General features: G+C 43.6%; 2 protein-coding genes across 4 annotated transcripts in view; one reads left to right on the top strand and one right to left on the bottom strand.

Moving 5' to 3' along the window:
• LOC130124955 (acetyl-coenzyme A synthetase 2-like, mitochondrial) overlaps positions 1 to 5,092 on the top strand; it is a 19,170-nt gene extending 14,078 nt beyond the window's left edge. For 2 of the 3 annotated variants that reach the window (XM_056294333.1, XM_056294335.1), the window contains 6 exons: positions 999 to 1,111; positions 1,987 to 2,113; positions 2,256 to 2,383; positions 2,797 to 2,860; positions 3,075 to 3,196; positions 4,434 to 5,092. In XM_056294333.1, the coding sequence (XP_056150308.1) occupies positions 999 to 1,111; positions 1,987 to 2,113; positions 2,256 to 2,383; positions 2,797 to 2,860; positions 3,075 to 3,196; positions 4,434 to 4,610 (731 nt within the window). In that variant the 3' untranslated portion in view covers positions 4,611 to 5,092. Of the gene's footprint in view, positions 1 to 998; positions 1,112 to 1,986; positions 2,114 to 2,255; positions 2,384 to 2,770; positions 2,861 to 3,074; positions 3,197 to 4,433 lie in introns of those variants that run through there. The other variant, XM_056294334.1, reaches the window with a different exon arrangement.
• A 126-nt stretch (positions 5,093 to 5,218) lies between these two features.
• abcd4 (ATP-binding cassette, sub-family D (ALD), member 4) lies at positions 5,219 to 19,081 on the bottom strand. Its single transcript, XM_056294336.1, has 18 exons — positions 18,967 to 19,081; positions 17,757 to 17,884; positions 16,141 to 16,280; positions 15,218 to 15,334; positions 14,088 to 14,213; positions 13,122 to 13,172; positions 12,447 to 12,541; positions 12,231 to 12,352; positions 11,102 to 11,193; positions 10,789 to 10,878; positions 9,080 to 9,285; positions 8,824 to 8,915; positions 8,200 to 8,236; positions 7,794 to 7,843; positions 7,589 to 7,641; positions 7,401 to 7,477; positions 6,219 to 6,334; positions 5,219 to 5,774 (listed from the first exon to the last, which is right to left on the bottom strand). Exons 1-18 carry the CDS (start codon positions 19,004 to 19,006, stop codon positions 5,673 to 5,675), a joined length of 1,734 nt encoding a protein of 577 aa, XP_056150311.1. The 5' UTR covers positions 19,007 to 19,081; the 3' UTR covers positions 5,219 to 5,672.
• Positions 19,082 to 19,394: the final 313 nt, after the last annotated feature.

Here is a 19,394-nt window from a genome sequence, read left to right as displayed (position 1 = left end):
AGTTGCAACATTGGAAGATAGGATGCTTGGTTGCTTAATGGTAGCATCAAAATCCGTTTGCTATCTGTCTATCCATCTATCATGTCTGTCTTGTCTACCTATTTATCTATCCGTCCAGCTATTTGCACAGATGGAAAAGATAAAAACACCAAAAGTTTTGCAGCGTAGCAATAGTTTTCATGTTCGAGGGGAACTTTAGCCCAGAATATCCACATAAATTGATTTCAATGGGATGACAGTTGCTAATGCTAATGCTATTGTGGAATCATTCATTGTGCCCTAATCATAATGTGCCCAACTAGTGCCACTAACACCACCGGGCGGATTACCAAGGTCCCTGAGATCCGGTTTAACCTAATTGTGTTCAATGTACTTAACATGGCTATAATTCGACGACAGACATCTGTGGTGATGAGAGGGGCTCATGCAAGGTTAGCCCGCTGTTGGTTTCCATAAGGCCTGCAGATCCCAGGCCAGTTCACCCCCCTACCTCCCACTGCTAACCCTCGCCCTCTCTCCTCCACTTCACGTTTCCTCTCCGGGATTTCAGCGAGCAAACGAAATTAATGTTTAGTTTACACTAAAATAGTATTCTTTATAGGTTGGCTGTTTGTCTTTGTCGTGAGCTAGAAGTCTGGGTTAGGTGAAGTGATGGAGTCTCCCTTTCTCCAAAGGCCCACTGAGGTTCAGACCTTTACTTCATGTATCTATACAGTCATATATATATTTATACCGTCACCCCCACGTAGACATTCATTACATTAGTACAGATTTTTAAAAGTTCTGCCCTGAAATATTGTTTTTGTTGTTTTGTTTTTTCTTTTTTTTACGCTAAGCACAGACATGCCATCGCTTTCTGTTTGATGTGCTTCCAGACTCTGACGTTTTTGTTATTTTTTTTTTAACTGTGAACATTCGTAATGAAACATTTCATGTCACTTAAGTAAGGTTTCATGAATTTGACACATAGTTTCTCCTGTTTTGCCCCATAATCTCAGAAACAGGTGGCATCTGCATTGCCCCGAGGCCATCAGACCCAGATGCTGTGATTGTCCCAGGAATGGCCATGAGACCCTTCTTTGGCATCAAGCCGGTGCTCATGGACAAAGAGGTGTTTTTTTTTTATATTATGTGGCAGTGTGTGTGTGTGTGCCTGTATGTGTGTGCACGCGTGCATGGGCTAATATGAAAAAAGGCACCCCAGAAAATGGTGGATGACAGGGAATGGGTCGGAGGGGGTGGGGGTGGAAGTGGGGGTCAGATTGGGATTATCAAAAAAGCACCAGCTGTGTCATTTTTGGTACCCTGCCTGCTCTTATCCCACCATCCCTCCATCCCTCTATCCCACAATATGCCGGCCAAATGCCCTATTAAAAAGCTTCCCTACAACTGTGGCAATTGCCGTTGCTATTTTTCTCTTGACATGCACAGATTGGCCAGACAGTTGGAGCCTGAGCTAATCTCTACATCTCTCTCTAAAACACACACACACACACACACACACACACACACACACACACACACACACACACACACACACACACACACACACACACACACACACACACACACACACACACACACACACATCCCTCTCGGTTTTAGGGGCACAACTTTCTCAGGGCTTAATCTGGCATGGTGCTGGTGCAGCTGTGCCTGTTTTCTGTGATTTTGAGCAGAGTAGCTTACCGTTTCAGTATCAATGTCCTCCTCAGGCTAGGTCAGAGAAAGATAATTAAAAACCAGTTATACAATGTTGGCCAATTATACGCAATAATTAACGCAAATAAGGACTGTTGTGAAAATTCTTATTACATATGCTATTTCAATATGTACTCATTTTTGGTGAAACTTACAGCTGGCACACACAAAGAGGCTTGATTAATGCCAGGAATATATTATATATATTCTCCTGTTAACTTCATCATCATCTCATTTCTGCTCCCTACTTACTTTCAATTTGGGCTGGCTTTTGACTTTGTCCAGGGTGCGGTGCTGAGCACCAATGACACATCTGGAGCGCTGTGCATAGCCCAGCCTTGGCCTGGTATGGCCCGCACCATTCATAATGACCACCAGAGATTCACTGAGACCTACTGCCAGCCGTACCGCGGTACGTTACGTTCAAGAACAAATCAAGACATTCGCTACAAACTCCTGCAAAGTGTTTCCCTACAGTTCCACCATCTCAGCAAAGACTGCTGACTCTCTCTGCGTTTGCCTTCCCTGATGGCCTCTGTTGTCATTAACCACAGGTTACTTCTTCACTGGTGATGGCGCCTACCGCTGCAAAGAAGGTTATTACCAGATTATTGGTCGTCTTGATGATGTCATCAATGTGAGTGGTCACAGGATTGGGACTGCAGAGCTGGAGGATGTAGTGGTATGTAAGGTCAATCACTATTTGTATTGTATTTTGACTTTCAGCCTTGTTCTCTAAATATTGACAGCAGAGTGTTCCCAGTTTTGGATAGAGTATGTTGGTTTAGGTCTCTCAGATGGTTGTTCCAGATGGATGAATGTTTATGTTTTGCCTCTTTCGAGCAGATTTTCACAGGATCTCCAGTATTGATAAGCAGTGACCTTTCAGTCACATGGTTGCTTCGCTTAAGATTTGGCTTAATGCCATCCCAGCATCTGCTCTTAACATAAAACATACAAATAAGCAGATCACTGTGCCTTTTCAACCTCGCTTTTCCCTTTGTGACAAACTTAATTAGACATGGGGACATGGTTTTGTTGGTTTAAGATTCTCCTTTGGTGTCTACAGTTAATCCTGGCTCTCCCCTCTTGTAGAACCGATGTCGTTGGGTTGCTGAGTCGGCCGTCATAGGTTACACACATGACATTAAAGGCCAAGGTAAAGAGGGAACCTGATAAGGTGTCACCCTGTCAATGTTAATGTTTTTCTTCATTATTGACACCAGTGCAGCAAACACTAATGGCCAAGTCATTCATTCTTTTCTAAAAGATGGAAGCATGTTTCCAGCAAATAAGGTCTGAAAACTCTCCACCCTTCTCCCATGTGTCATGTCAGTGTTATGTGAGTAAGGATGGCTCTGTCTCTTCTCTAGGTGTGTATGCATTCGTGGTACTAAAGAAAGAGGTGGATGTCCAAGAGGCTGACTTGGTCCAGCATCTCAAAGACATGGTGTCTAAAAGTATAGCCAAGTACGCCTGTCCAGACTTCATCCAGGTAATGAAGCAGGGTCTAGCCAAAGGGGGGAGGGTCCGGGGACGGTGGGGGGGGGGGGTACAGTAAAGTGCATCTGCTCATAGTGACTACTACATGATGTTTTTAAGCCTGAAATAACCATTATTTTGCGATCCTTCCACTAAATTACAGGTTTTAGTAGTTTGTAGCCATAGTAGGTCAAATGCAAGTTTGCATAAGGTGTTCTATGTTCAGAATAAAAAGCTTGATTTTTAGGGAAGTGACTAAAACCTGTTCAGTGTTTTTACCAAAGCAAAGCAAAGGCCCCCTGAGAAAACAGTTACCTCAGGAAATCCTGTTCTAGATGTCAGTCTTGATTTTATACTAAACTGAAGGGTCATTTGCATCTATGTAGTTAAAAGACCTTCATCAACAATACTGTGCATGTTGTTGGTCATATACAGCATTTAATATTATTTTCTGTTTTAAATAGTGAAGAAAAGGAAAAATTAAGCAAAGGGTGAAGGATAGAGGGAGGACATGCGACAAACACCCCTAGGCTCACATTCAAACCCAGGACGTTGTGGTTAGGTCCAAGCTTATGTAAAATGTATTACAGTTAGCAGCTGGGCCGCCAAGACACCGCATGTGGCTCATCTCAGTCATCATTTTCCTGACGCCTGTAGTTAAGAGTAATGAAAAAAGAATGAAATTGTAAGATGTCTACAAATGTACTCTTACCTCCCTGAATTGAGTGGGGCTAAGAGTACATCTGTCGCCATCTTTCAATGCTGTGATTGCAACTATTCCCCAACCCTCTGCGAATAGTACACATGGCCATTGAAACTCTAGTTAATGGGCACACCCATATTTGATCATGAAACTGGTCGTTGGTTTTGGTCATTATACATCTGTCGCCATTTTACAATGCTGTGATTGCAACAATCCCTAGTCCTCAGTGAATAGTACACATGATCAATGGTCACACCCATATTTGCATTGAAACTGGTCATTGGTTTCGGTCATTAGGCACTGTATTGTACTGTATTGTTTATAAGGGTGGGGATACCTGCAGTCAGTTTAGACTGAAGAGGTCACTTAGTTGAGTGATGTAACGTATCTGTCAATAAACGTTGTGTCCAGATGAACTGATTCAACCTAATTTGATCTTGTTCCATTGGTTTACAACTGTGTAAAGAAGTTCAACCCATCAAGTATCACGTATGTCCAAATAATCCCAGCAACTTCTTTGTATGAACAGTGATTTACAATCTTGCAGTTTGTCCCGCGTCTCCCGAAGACACGCTCAGGCAAGATAATGCGCCGGGTGCTGCGAAAAGTGGTGGAGCACGACGTGGATGGGTTGGGTGACCTCAGCACGTTGGAGGACCCTGCCACAGTCCAGGAAGTCATCCAAGGTCACCATCATCTCTTTAGTAAAACACACCAGCAATAATTTTTTTTTAAACCAAACAGATTCTCGTCTGGAGTCTAGCTATATTGATGTCCATACCTTTCCATTTATTTTTATTATTTGCTGTACTCCAATTACTTTTCCATTCCATTAAACTAAACAATTTTTCTTCTTCAAAAAACAAAGTTGTTTTTTTTTTTGAAGACGAAGAATGTGTCGCTTTATTAAGAATGAAGAATCGGCAAACTACTGCTGGCCATTGCTTAATAACTGTTGGTCACTGTGGGACTGTTTTAGTTTGAAAATTAGAATTTTTATGTAATGAGAAGAGAGAAAAAGTGAGATAAAACTGTATATACGTAGCTGCATTTATGCAAGTTGTATAACCATTCAAAGAACACCACTCATGAGTAATTAACAAAGATACAAACTGTTTTATTAAAGCATTAACTCTAACTTTTTTTTAAAGTAATGACTGTGAACAAAACAGAATTAAAATTGTGTAGTATTTCATTAAAAAAAAACAATAAAATCTATTTTTCCCAAACCTTTATGTGTTGATTTTTTTTCCCTTTGTCAGTTTTTTTCTGGTTGACTCCCACTGGTAATTAAGTGGCCGGGTAAGTCATTGTCTAAGGCATTTTTAGCAAAGCCAAAAGGAAGATTTTTAACGGCACTTAAATAAAATTTATTTGGAGTGCAACTGAGTTCAGCTCCCTTACCACTAAACTTAATCCAAAACAGAGGAAATCGCAGAACTGAGTGGATTAGTGATTCAAGTCCAGGGGCCACCACCCACTTCTCTCCTGAAAGACAGCAATCAGTCAGCCCACCCCAAACCCCAACCCAACCTTACTAAAACACAGAAGTTGGCATAACACATTCGCCCTATGTCTGAGCTAAGGCCATGGGGTTACACGGGGTGGGAAGATTTCCATCCATGTACGTATTCGGCTGTGTCCTTACTGACCGATAAGCACTTCCACTGACCGCTTGTGGATCGAGGTCTTTTAGGTGGCTGGTGTAGATGGAGTGTTTCTGGGTCTCCTCTTCCATGCAGACTTCCATGGCTTCTCCAGAAATGATGAGCAATTTCCTGTTACGTCACATGCTTGCTTCTCTAAGATTTAGGCTGCCGCCGCCCCCTTTTAACTTGGTCAGCTCCCAGCGGCCTTCTCCACAGAGTTTCAGCAGGACATCATGGTACTGTCAGAAAGAGGAAGACGTAGTTATTGACACAGACAGATTCAAAACAGTTTCTTGCACCGGATGTTACACAATAACTGCAGTGTGCAGTCACCATGTAATATCTGGAACAGATACTGCAGTATTTGCATCCTCCAGACTCAAAAGGTAGTCTTTTAATGTTTTGTGTTTAAACACTGACATACTAAAATCTCAGTAAGGGCCCTTTAGCTGTAAGCACATGGAGCTAACTTTTTTTTTTTCTAGCAAAGCGTGTGTGTGTTTAAAGAGAGTAACCACTTTCCATGGCCCATTTCTCAGGGCCACCCTTGACGAACCACGTTGAACCACAGGCATCCCTGGAATGCAAAGATGGTTTTGCACCACCAACAGTTGTGGCGCAAAGATGCTTTAGCTAAATGAGAACTTATTTGGCATACAGCAATGTTTGTTTATTTCGTCTACCTTCTCCAGGCTGCTGCGGTGTCCCAGACTGACCAAGGTCATGCCGAGTTGCTTACAGGCTCTGTATAGCTGGGCCTCCGCCTCCTCTGTCAGAGCACTGGTGGCCTCATCCAACACTGTGGGGGAGTAGGGGGAGGGGCAGAAGGGTTGGTACTAGTTTAGCAGCCTCGATCAGATACAAGTACCATCTCGTCCCTCCTTCTTCAGTGAGGTCTGTCGTAGCCTCACAGCATGCCAAAACGTTCACAGCAGAGCCGCAGTGAGCTTATGAGCAAGAGTCAATCATGTCTCCCCATCAATGAAATGGCAAGACAAGCGTGACTGGTTGAAAGAGCGGGTATAACCATAGTGTTTCTGTCTGATCTAGGTTAGTGAACTAGTAATAAATAGTGAATTCTAGTAACAGTAACTAGAAAGTAATTTCTTTTCTTTGGATTCCCCCCCCTTTTTTTCTCCCCAATTGTACTTGGCCAATTGCCCCACTCTTCTGAGCCGTCCCGGTCACTGCTCCACCCTCCCCCCCGCCAATCTGGGGAGGGCTGCAGACTACCACACTGCGTGTGGGAGGATCACGCTATTCCCCCCAGTTCCCCCCCAAACAGGAGCCCCGACCGATCAGAGGAGACGCTAGTGCAGCGACCAGGACACAAGCCCACATCCGGCTTCCCACCCGCAGACACGGCTAATTGTGTCTGTAGGGACGCCCGACCAAGCTGGAGGTAACACAGGGATTCGAACCAGCAATCCGCGTGTTGGTAGGCAACAGAATAGACCACCACGTCACCCGGATGCCCCCTCCGAAAGAGTCATTTCTATTCTAGTAACAAAGTAGTTTAAATGACAGAACGGATGCTCCTCTGTTTTGGCCACAGTATTCAGAAGGAGACTCGTACATACAAATGTTTTATATCTGATGGTGAATATAAATGTTTCCTTCCCCCAAAGAGTGTAGGTGTGTGTGTGTGTGTGTGTGTGTGTGTGTGTGTGTGTGTGTGTGTGTGTGCGTGCCGCCATTCTATAGTTAAGCTATGCTACAACAACTGAACCATACAGGAACTAAAGAGAGCACTGTAGGTTTCATGCAACACAAGCTAGCTTTGTGTCAGGCTCACTAATTACAACTTTTTTTTTTACCAAGTAGTTTAATAAATATGTATAAATATTTCATCTAGTGGAACACACCGGCATATTTGGGCTGCAAGTAGAAAAGTCGTGCAAAGCAGAGACGTTGCATCTCGCCTGGAGACAGCACGTCATACCTGCAGAGGAAATAAAAAAAGGAATTTGTATCAAACTGATTTTTTTTTTTGGATAACAGCTCAAATGTTCATTTTTTTTTACAATGTTGTTTCTTGTTCTTAATCTCTTACCAATTCCAGTCAACCTTCTGATCTAGCCCGCCTGTCCGCTTCAGGAGACTGGACTGGAACAATGGACAGAGATCAGGCTCAGCTTAGGACCGTTTTGTAATCAAGATTCAAAATTAATTATCGTCAGACTTAAAGTGCACAAGTCATGAAACTCACACAGACGCTTCTGCGTTGTTATTTTAACAATGTGTACATATCCACTCACCACCCCTGCTAGTTCCAGGAACTGTATAATTCTGTCATCATCCACAGTCCCTGGAAAACCCACATTATGCGTATTACTCACTCCCAATCGACACAGTTGTATGTTCTTGCAATATTATAGGTGAGATTATGGAATAATAAGGCAGAACAAACACACAAACGAAAAAGACAACCAAAACAGAGTATCCAATATACATTACCTATAAAACTGAATCAAAATCTGCATTCATAACACCATGTATCATTGGTCGGATGGAACGATAATATTAACTTGCATTTTAAAAGAATGAACAATAAAGTTTGAATGAATGGAAAATGTAAATATCTACAGGCTCTAGCATACAGCGTCACAGTTTAATAACCAACATTTTCATTGGGTGACTACAGTATAAAACATCATACTGTACCTGATGCAGGGTATATGTCCTTCAAAGGGTAGATCACCTGTCCAATATTCAAAAATCATGTCAAACTTTATTCACTTTTGTTTATTGTACATTTCAGCGCTTTGTAAATGTATTAAAAAATGGTGTACACTAGCAGTTAATTGATATTGTTATTGGGAAATAAATGAGCTCTCTAAAGGAGGAAATACTTTTTTTATTTCCCCTCTTTTTCTCCCCAATTGTATGTGGCTAATTACCCCCCTCTCCAAGCCATCTCGGTCACTGCTCCACCCCCTCTGCCGATCCGAGGAGGGCTGTAGACTACCACATGCCTCCTCTGATACATGTGGAGTCACCAGCTGCTTCTTTTTGCCTGACAGTGAGGAGTTTCACCAGGGGGACGTAATGCGTGGGAGGATCACGTTATTCCCCCCCAAACAGGTGCCCCAACTGACCAGAGGAAGCGCTGCAGCAACCAAGACACATACCCACACCCGGCTTCCCATGCCCGACCGAGCCGGAGGTAACACGGGGATTCGAACTGGCGATCCCCGTGTTGATAGGCAACGGAACAGACCGCCACGCTACCCGGACACTCCAGAAGGAAATACCTTTGACGGCAGACAACTTTATGGGGGGGGCTACCTGCTCGCGGAGCGTCCCATCTGTTAGGTAAGGCTTCTGTGGCAGGAAGAGAATTCCTCTGGGCCCGAAGCATGTGGTCATCTGAACAAAACCTGGTTAAACGGGGCAGAAAAGAAAAACATCCCCGTGAAGATACTGGTGTGTACTGGAATCACAAATCCCTCCTACCTTTTATGTGTATGTACCCTCTTCCTCACTTAAGCCCACCGACTTTTCTTAACTCAATTAAATCTTGAATGTTTTAACCCTCCCTCACCACTGTGGGCCTCCCAGAGACGGTTGAGGACCCTGAGCAGCGAGGTCTTGCCGGTGCCCGTGTTTCCCACCACCAGCAGATGGGTTCCCTGGCTGATCTTCAGACTCAGGTCCTCCACCAGCAGCTGGTCTGAGTAGGGCGACTTGTAAGACAGTTGGTCCACGATGAAGGCCGTATCCGCTGGGCCGACGTGGACATTCAGGTCACTGTGGAGGGGCAGAGAAGACACAATAAGGAATGGGTGGAGGCTGGAAGATGTAGAAAAGGCACTTTTTAAAAAGGCACGCAAAAGCATTTGCTCCTACACAACATCAAGCTCACTTATACAGTCCTCTGGTACATTATTACTGCCTGTACCTCGCACCAGGCTCAAAACTAAGGGTGATCGAGCTTTCAGCTGTTGCCCCTAAACTGTGGAAGGCTCTCCCTGTGGCTCTGCAGTCTGTTGACTTTGTGGACAGTTTTAACAAGCAGCCATAAACTCACCTGTTTAGTCTGGCTTTGGTCCAGTCTTTCATTTAATTTGTGCATTGCTTGTTATTGTTTGGTTTATGTAATTCCTGTTTACCTTCTAAATCTTTTTCTTTCATTGTGCGGCACTTTGTGACCATCTGGGACAGGTGCTATATAAATAAACTACTTTCTTACTAAATGAAAGCTACAATCCTGAAGAATTGTTGTTTTTGTGTAACTTTATGACACCTTTGGTTCTACTGGTAATAGCAGTGGTGTTTATGAGCTTCGTCTGCAATATTTGCTTGTTAACCACAATAACTTCGCTTCTTCTTCAAACTCAACTGTACCTGCCTTATTCTTCTGCATCTGGCTATAGTCGTAAAGATGTATATCAGTAAGTGGAGTTTAGGTTTTTGGGGAAAGTTCTACCTGATAGTAACCATTGTAATGGGCGGGTATTTATGACTGGCGTGCCCCGGTGGCTCACCTGGTGGAGCGCATACCATATGTCAAGGCTGAATCCTGACTGCAGTGGCCTGGGTTCAATCCAACCCAGGGCCCTTTGCTGCATTTCATCCCCTCTCTCTCCCTGCTTTTGCTGTCTCTCTCTCTACTGTCACTGCCAAATAAAGCTGAAAAATGCCAAAAGCATAATCTTTAAAAAATAAAAAGTATTCGTGAGCTGGTTATTCATCACAATCAGTCATGTTTATTGGCCATGTAGGTTTGCACAAACCTACATGGCTCTCTCAGTGTACTTAACATAGAATAACAATACTACAACACAACAATCTTCAGATATATACACAAGGATTGACTATATACAGGTGAAATAAGAAGTGATAAAGTGCAATGGTGCAGAGAATATATCAGAGATGCTGAAACAGATGTTAGCAGGTTACTTACATACATGCCTGAGGTAGATGGACATGACAGAGCATACCATGGATGAACTATTGTCTTAAATATGCTAGCGATAGATAGTATCAACAAATACATTTCTTTGCATGTTAGTCTTAAGGATTGTAGCTCAGAGCTATCTGAGAGCATTGCCTTTTTTTGCATACAATGCCCATACATTTGGGCAAATGTGCACAGTCACACATGCATTCCGTTGTTTGAATAATGTGTATTGCTTTTGTGTGTGTGGTAAATATGTTGTGTGTCATTTGCTTTTTTTTATAAAGATCCCTTAAAGTTTTATTCATTTAATAAAGTGCTGAATGTGAAACTTCAGCCAAATACAGTCTTACCTGTCAAAGTCATAGCTGTCACCTGATGTGGGGTCATAGTCACACTGCCTCCGCAAGATGTCATCCATCACTTCCCGTAATTCCCCAATCCTGACCAGAACACACACACACACACACACACACACACACACACACACACACACACACACACACACACACACACACACACACACACACACACACACACACACACACACACACACACACACACACACACACACGTTGTGATTATCTATACTCAAAGAGGTGAATTTCCCTCATAAACAGACATGGCACACGTGACACAGAGACTGATGAGTATGTGGTGTGATACCTGTGGGTGTATCCAGCCACATCTGAAAGGGTGGTCGACAGGTCTATCAGCTGCGTGAAGCCATTTATCAAGTAGATGCACACAAAGGCATTCTGAACTCGAGAGGGAGCAGAGAAAGTAAGGCAGAGAGATCAGGAGAGACGGGGAGTTTGAGAAGGAAGAGTGTGTGCGAATGGAAACAGAAGAGGGAAGAAGCAAACAAGTACATAAGACCTGCAGACAGATGTTTGATGTTCAGTGTCTTTATATCATCACATAATTATGTGACATTATCAATCACTATGCCACATTTTTTGGGGGCAACAGTGGCTCAGGAGGTAGAGCAGATTGCCTTGTAACTGGAGGGTTGCCGGTTTGATCCTTGGCTCCTCCTTGCAAAAATGTTGAGGTGTCCTTGAGCAAGACACTTAAATCCCAACTGCTTCCGATGAGCTGGTTGGCACTTTGCATGGCTGACACTGCAGTTAGTGTATCGGGCGGGCGGGCGGGCGGGCGGGGGGGGGGGGGTAGTGAGGAACTCATTGGTTGTAAAGCGCTTTGAGTGGGGCTGTTGCAGCTAGAAAAGCACTATATAAATGCAGTCTGTGTGCCATTTACCTTTTACAACTGACTACCAGCATTCAGCATTTGTTAATCTAACGTTATGCCCACAAACAGTCACTGCAAATACAGATCTTTGCTGTTCACTCCAGTCAATTTCTTCCGGGTGGGACAACCGGTTGCATTTGGGAAAAAAAGACTGGTGTTGCTGCCACCTAGTGGTTAAGGGCAGCAACAATCAGGTGTTGACGCACCTTTGAAGTGCCTGCGAAAGTGAAATGGGAACATATACAAATCTGGAGAGATGTTCCTGATACCCGCGGCTGATGATAAACTATATAAGCAAAGGGAAGGGATGTATTTTACCTATGATACTGTAAAGTGATAGCTGTTTCACTGTAAAGTGCTTTGTGATGTAAGACTTGAAAAGTACTATTGAAATAAAGTCATTCATTCGTTTTCACAAACACATACCATGGGCCTCATTGACAGATTGATATCCCTCTGACATTTTCTGGGTCTAGTTTTAATATCAAGAATAATAAATCATGAAAAACAGTCACAGATATTAAAACCCACGGATACTCACCTTGCTGATGAGTGCACTGAGCTCGCCGGGGCTGAGACCGTCGTACACACCGGTGAATATGGGGATAGCAATGATGAGGTAGCTGAGGAAGCCACCCAGGTAGTCAAAGGTGTTCACGCCAACTGAGAGGTGGAGAAGTGAGGGGCTGTGTCTATTGCAACTTCCAAAAAAAAAGGACACCTTTGTGTTTGTCTGTGAGAGAGGTAGAGGTCTTACTGTAGAGCAACAGCTCCTTGTTTATCAGGTGCGTCTGAGTATCCAACAGAGCCTGTAACCTCCAGTTCGTCCTCATGTGCTCCACCTTACCAGCTCTATCAACAAAGACACACAAGTAAGCACATGGCAGATAACAAAAGCACGTTTTGGTTTTTTAAACCATAAATTAAAGCATGTCTGCACAGACCAGATACAAATAATCTTGCCCCACCCCCTCTGCCGATCCGGGAGGGCTGCAGACTACCACATGCCTCCTCCGATACATGTGGAGTCACAGGCCACTTCTTTTCACCTGACAGTGGGGAGTTTCACCAGGGGGATAAGGGGCGTGGTAGGATCACGCTATTCACCCCAGTTCCCCCTCCCCCCGCACAGGCGCTCTGACTCATCAGAGGAGGCACTAGTGCAGCGACTAGGACACATACTCACATCCGGCTTCCCACCCGCAGACACAGCCAATTGTGCCAGTAGGGACACCAAACCAAGCCGGCGGTAATATGGGGATTCGAACCGGCGATCCCTGTGTTGGTAGGCAACAGAATAGACCGCCATGCTACCAGGACGCTTGTGCATTTTGCTAACGTTGAAACTCTCTGGCACACTTTGATTCTTCCAAGGTGAACAAACACACCCACTTGGCAACTGGTTAACAACAAATATAAAGTTCATGCTGACCTGTAAAAAGCTGCAGACTCTGCGTTGACCCGGATCTGCATGTGCTTGAACCTAAAAATACAAAAACATCTTTTTGTGGAAAATGTTGGCTCTTGCATTTTTTTAAACCACAAAACATAAACGGGACTTGATCTAAATCCATTTAACTCCACCAAATCTGTCTCCCCACGGTCACCAGCTTAACCTGTCATTACGAGATGTCCTGACTCCTATAAACATTTTATCTTGGTGACACAACGTCCATAATGCCAACTTCTGATTTAAATAACAGGTTACCATGACCTGTTGAAAAGATAACGTACATGAAAAGATAATGCCTCTATAAAATCGTATTACTCAACCACTCTGTTTAGGATTCAGGCCCATAAATGTTGAACGTGCACCTCTGCATGTCACATTTGTCAGATTTATTTGCATATCAGTTTAACAAAAAAAAAAAGCTATACAGGTTTTTCTTTTTTTGGGAATGCTTTCCCCCTTTTTCTCCTCAATTGTACTTGGCCAATTACCCCACTCTTCTGAGCCGTCCCGGTCATGCCTCCTCTGATACATGTGGAGTCGCCAACCGCTTCTTTTCACCTGACAGTGAGGAGTTTCACCAGGGGGACATAGCATGTGGGAGAATCACATTACCCCCCCCAAACAGGCATCCCAACCAACCAGAGGAGGCGCTAGTGCATTGACCAGGCCACATACCCACATCCAGCTTCCCACCCGCAGACACGGCCAATTGTGTCTGTAGAGACCCCCGACTAAGCTGGAGGTAACATGGGGGATTCGAACCAGCGATCCCTGTGTTGGCAGGCAACGGAATTGACTGCAACAGTACCCAGACACTCCCAAAAATCTACACGGGTTTATTGGCTCTTGAAATTGTGTGTGCGATATCTGAGGGTCACCAGGAATTCTTCCTGTTTTCGTGCTTTGGATTTCTCTTGTTAGAAAGTGGCACAAAATCTAATTTACCTGAAATCGCCCTCCAGTTTTTCTTGCTTAAACAGAGTCGTCACGATCGGCCCCATGAGAATTTTATTAGTGATGGTCCCAATCACAAAGTAGCAGAAGATACTCACTGGACCGATCCAGCCGGTGCTGCAACCGGATAAGAAAGCAGATCGGAGTAAATATGAGAAGCAAAACAAAGAACAAATTCAGATGAAAATATTCACCATCCCTAAATTAGAAAGTCAGGTGACAACGATTATTGAAAAAATTAATTCAGCAGTGTGAAGGTCCACGTGACTAATGTTAGAGCTGTGTCTGTTAACCGTCTAGTATCCAATGCAGTAATCAGGTCAATGATGAGAGGAAGGCTGCCTCCCCTGCTCCTTAAAATACAAAAATGCCTAAGCATCGGCTTGGTGTCGATGCAGTTGCCCACTGGGGACTGGGGTTCGCGCCCCGGTCTCGTCAGATCCGACTATGGCCGGACTCGATGAAGCAGCAATCATTGGCAACGCTGTCTTCGGGAGGGGGGCGGAGTCGGCTTGTGTTCGTCATGTGAATGCGTCTCTGTGTGTGTCGGAAAAACAGTGGTTCGGCTTGGATTCGCCTTGTCACGAAAGTGGGGAGGCGCTTTCCTTCGAGACTGCCGGCCGGAGAGATGCAGTTGGCGAACGCATGCAATACGAGGGTGGGTGGTTGAATTAAAATAGGGATCAATTGGCCACTAAATTGGGAGGAAAAAAGGGAAAAATCAGAAATAAAAATTAAAAAATACAAAAATACAAAAATGCATATATGCCATAAAAATAAGAATCATTACACCCAATTTAAGCGGAGGGAGCACTTTGTGAAACACACAGCAACTACACTTGTCACTGCTCGAGAACACAGCTGCCCAAAGCTTTGTAAAGGTCACTTGTTGCAAAAATGATCTGATTAGTTTTCCATTGCAATTGCAAAAGCAGAACAAATTCTTTCTCACTTGCCTCCATCCTGCACAAACAAGGACTGAGTAGAAATGTGAGTTCAGCAAATGATAACTGGAAACGTGACTCATCATGTCACGTCTCTCGTGATGTCCCGTGTCAACAAAACAGTTGTTGGAAAATGGTGGATGGGTGAAATTTCGTGGCGCTCACCACACCTCCTACCTGTAAAAGCAGTGGTATGTGTAGTAAGCCAGGGTGAACGGTGAGATGATCAGCCGACTAGCCATGGTGCTCATCTGCTTACAAAGCCTCTCCACGTCCTGACTTATTCGCTGGTCTCTGGACATCAAATAAGAGCGAAAGGAAAAACAACTGTGTCAAAAACTGTACGTTCAATTTTCAAATACAAACAGGCCTTCGTTAACATCCAAAAGTGATACATCGTCAGGTTAAGCCTCATGATAATTATGAATCAACATGTAGTCGTTCGTCTATAACTGTCATTGCAATGACATTTTATTAGGTTTATTTGTTGGAAGAAGCACTAGATTAAACATCAGAATCAGAATCATGTTTGTTGGCCATGTAGGTTTGCACAAAAATGGAATTTGACTCTGGTTTTGTGGCTCTGTCAGTGTACTTAACATAGAATAGCAACACTACAATGCAACAACCTTCAGATATATACACAAGGATTGACTTATACAGGTGAAATAAGAGGTGAAAAAGTGCAATGGTGCAGAGACTATATCAGAGATGCTGAAATTGATGTTAGCAGGTTACTTACATACATACCTGAGGTAGATGGACTTGACAGTGTACCAGTATACGTACAATGTGCAGTATAGATATAAGTATAAAACTTTGTTAAAAGAAACACTCAACGATAGGAAAAGTGCTCAACAAATAAGGAGCAAAACAATCCAGTGATTCAAGTAAATTCTTTATGAGACAGACTGTCTCGTAAAGAATTTACTTGAATCACTGGATTATGTGTGTGTGTACACACACACACACACAAATATATATATATATATATATATATATATATATATATATATATATATATATATATTATTCACTATCTGAAAAAAAGGCAAGTGTAATAAGAAAAATTGGACAAGATGTCAGACTGTGAGGCTTACGGGTTGTCTATGTCGTCTCTGAGGACATTGAGTGTGTAATAGACCCTGCCCTGGAAGTAGGCTGCATGGAGGCTCTCAGTTAGGGTCCTCCTCCAGCCAACATACATCTGACTGCATATGTACTGGTCCAGACTTTTTAACTGGTTTCGACAGTGAGAGAGAGTGAAAGAGAGGAAGGGAGAAAGAGAGAGATGGGGGGGGGGTGATCAGAGAGAAAGCCTTAGAGAGTTGATATGAAAAAGCAAAGGCTTACATAGATATACTAAGAGCGTTAAGGTATAGTTGCTTGTATGAAACCTACGAGAGCAACAATTTCTTCATATCACTTGTTGCTTTACTGTGAGTTCTGGTTAATGAAGTGGCCACGCATCCCAGTACAGTTGAGAAATGAGGTGGTCTAACACACTTCAAAACCTTTTCTTTCTAAGTATGGACCTTAACCTTGGGGTGAGTCATTTTCTCTGTTCCTGAAAAAATGGTGTGCATGCACATCGATTTCACAACACTGCTCTATAAAAGCCAATCGCTATGCAGAACAAGTGGCCCTGACCTCGTAAAGAAGCCATTGTCTTTTCACAAGCACTTAAAAATATAGTCTAATCCTGCGCCTAAAAAGGAAGAAGAAATCTTGATGATTCTCTGCCTCCATTAACTCTGAAGACACTGAGCCTTCAAGACAACCTATTCATTTTTGAAGTGAGAGTTTATTGGGCGCATATCCAATTTGCACACAGAGCAGCAAGAGGCTTTGTGGTCTTTCTTATTTCCAGAAAAATATCCATCCATTATCCGAACCACTTATCCTGCTCTCGGGGTCGCGGGGATGCTGGAGCCTATCCCAGCAGTCATTGGGCGGCAGCCGGGGAGACACCCTGGACAGGCTGGAAGGACATCACAGGGCCAACACATTCACACACATTCACACCTAGGGACAATTTAGTACGGCCGATTCACCTGACCTGCATGTCTTTGGACTGCGGGAGGTAACCAGAGCACCTGGAGGAAACCCAGGCAGACACGGGGAGAACATGCAAACTCCACACAGAGGATGACCGGGGCGACCCCCAAGGTTGGACTACCCCGGGGCTCGAACCCAGGACCTTCTTGCTGTGAGGCAACCACGCTAGCCACTGTGCCACCCTCAGAAAAATATAAAGCGGTGATATTCAACCATGTGCTACGGTGGGCCACATGCATGCAAGTTTTCTTTCTGACCCAACAGGACACCACAGCTGATTTCTTGAGTTGATTTCACTGATAAGCACCATCCACCTGACAGGGGAGGATTAAAGAGTGAAATCAGCTGCTGGAGTGTTGGGTTGGAAAGGAGATCTGTGTACACATGGCTCTCCATGGCACATGGTTGAATATCACTGCTATATATAAAACAAAAAACAAAAAACAAAAACCAGACTGGGCACAAACATGACAAACATATTTGAAGCCTCACAGGTGGCAAATGCACTGTGCCACATGCACTTACAAAGCTCTTTGAATGAAGTTAAACTGGTTTCGTAGCTAGGTTGGTGACAAGGACAAGGAAGGTAAACTAAAAACATTTGCCTGCTTTCCCCATTTGCTGATCCATTGCATCCTCTACTGCTGTATCAACTTACTGTCGAGTTGACAACTATGAGCATTACAGCTAGGCCCACCAGGTTCCTGAAGGCTGCGTAATCCTTGTCAGCCAACACTTTGTAGAACTGACTTGGAAGGATACCCACTTGGAAAACGAGTAGCTGCTCTGTTGGAGGTAGAGAAAAAAGAAAAGAGATGAATGGGCACATTCTCAGGGTACAACTGCCTTGCTGACATGTTGACAAAATAAAAAGTGAGACTTTAGAATATGCAATGTTGTGGTCCTCCATGGGGTCTCATGTTCCTACAGCGAGAATTGTCCAACATGCAGCAATCTCTGGGTGGGTGATAACAATAAAATATCACAATATTTTTGATTTTGGGGATGACAATGGATATAAGATATTCATACCATATCATACCAAGATATACACACGAAAATTTGGAAATGATCTTTATTAATGCAGGATATAATGACCAAACAGGTAGAGGCATTTATAGTTCATTTCACTCAGCTAAAAGAAGAAAGCTACTTTATTTTGTCATTGTATTCTTACTCTGAATTTTTTTCTCTGCGTTTAACCCATCCTATTGTATAGGAGCAGTGGGCAGCTGCAGCGCCCAGGGACCAACTCCAGATCTTTTTTCCATTGCCTTGCTCAGGGGCACAGACAGGAAGGAGTATTAACCCTAACATGCATGTCTTTTTGATGGTAGGAGGAAACCAGAGCACCCGGAGGAAACCCACACAGACAAGGGGAGAACATGAAAACTCCACACAGAAAGGACCTGGGACGGCCTGGGGTTCAATCAAGGACTTTCTTGCTGTGAGGCAACAGTGCTAACCACTAGGTCACTGTGCCGCCAGTCCAACAAGTTTATAAGATTGTCTCACTTTATATTAAAGCAGCCTTTAAGACCAGGAATTTACAACATTTAAGTTATATTACACTATTGCAATAACCAAAATCCCAGATGATATCTAATCTCATATCACGATGTGAGCATTATATCGATATATTGCCTGGCTCTAAGGTAATAGCCCAACCCTACCCATGTACAATATGAATGTGTATCATAATACAACATTGATGTGATATATGCAGGGTAGAGTAATAAGCCTTCCAAAAGAAACATTCAATATTACTGTTCATAGCAGTTTGTGAGACTGCGTGGCTGGATTTTGACACTGAATTTTTTTGCTCAATGAACCCTACTCTTGGTATATGCTCTCAAGCAGTTAGTTACCTGTCAGAGTGATGCTGAACAGTGTTGCAAACATCAACATATTCTGACTGGTCCATGTTGGAAACAGGACCTTCTGGATGCTAAAAAATCTCTGCACAAAGCTCCAGTCTAACTGTGGTCTGGGTGAGAGACAGGAAAGAGACAATGTTTACCATGCATCAAAACAAGGGTAGATGAAACAGTAAGATAAAAACCAACCAGTGACCATTCAGAGTAAGGCAGACTAAGTTTGCTCTACCTTTTTTTTCTTTCCCTGTCATTTGTCCTTTCCAGGGGTGGCATCTGCACCGACGCCAAGTTGGCGTAGTTAAAGGCTGAGACTGCTCAGGCGTTGCAGGCTTACTCCTGCAGGGAAGCGTTATGATCACAGAGAGCAAAGTGGGACTAAACGCAAAAAGCAAATTGATCGGAGTTCAGCTCCGGCTGCA

Source organism: Lampris incognitus, chromosome 15, assembly GCF_029633865.1.
Source record: "Lampris incognitus isolate fLamInc1 chromosome 15, fLamInc1.hap2, whole genome shotgun sequence".
NCBI classification, from domain to species: Eukaryota; Metazoa; Chordata; class Actinopteri; order Lampriformes; family Lampridae; genus Lampris; species Lampris incognitus.
This window is presented reverse-complemented; position numbering and strand designations above follow the sequence as displayed.

What these genes read in the sequence shown, in the direction of transcription:
- abcd4 (XM_056294336.1), bottom strand. Translation starts at nt 19,006, where the DNA reads ATGTTGATGTTTGCAACACTGTTCAGCATCACTCTGACAG. An exon ending in ACATACCACTGCTTTTACAG is followed by an intron (nt 14,214 to 15,217) that starts GTAGGAGGTGTG and finishes ATCCGGTTGCAG; the next exon opens with CACCGGCTGGATCGGTCCAG. An exon ending in TCAGTGCACTCATCAGCAAG is followed by an intron (nt 11,194 to 12,230) that starts GTGAGTATCCGT and finishes TCTCGAGTTCAG; the next exon opens with AATGCCTTTGTGTGCATCTA.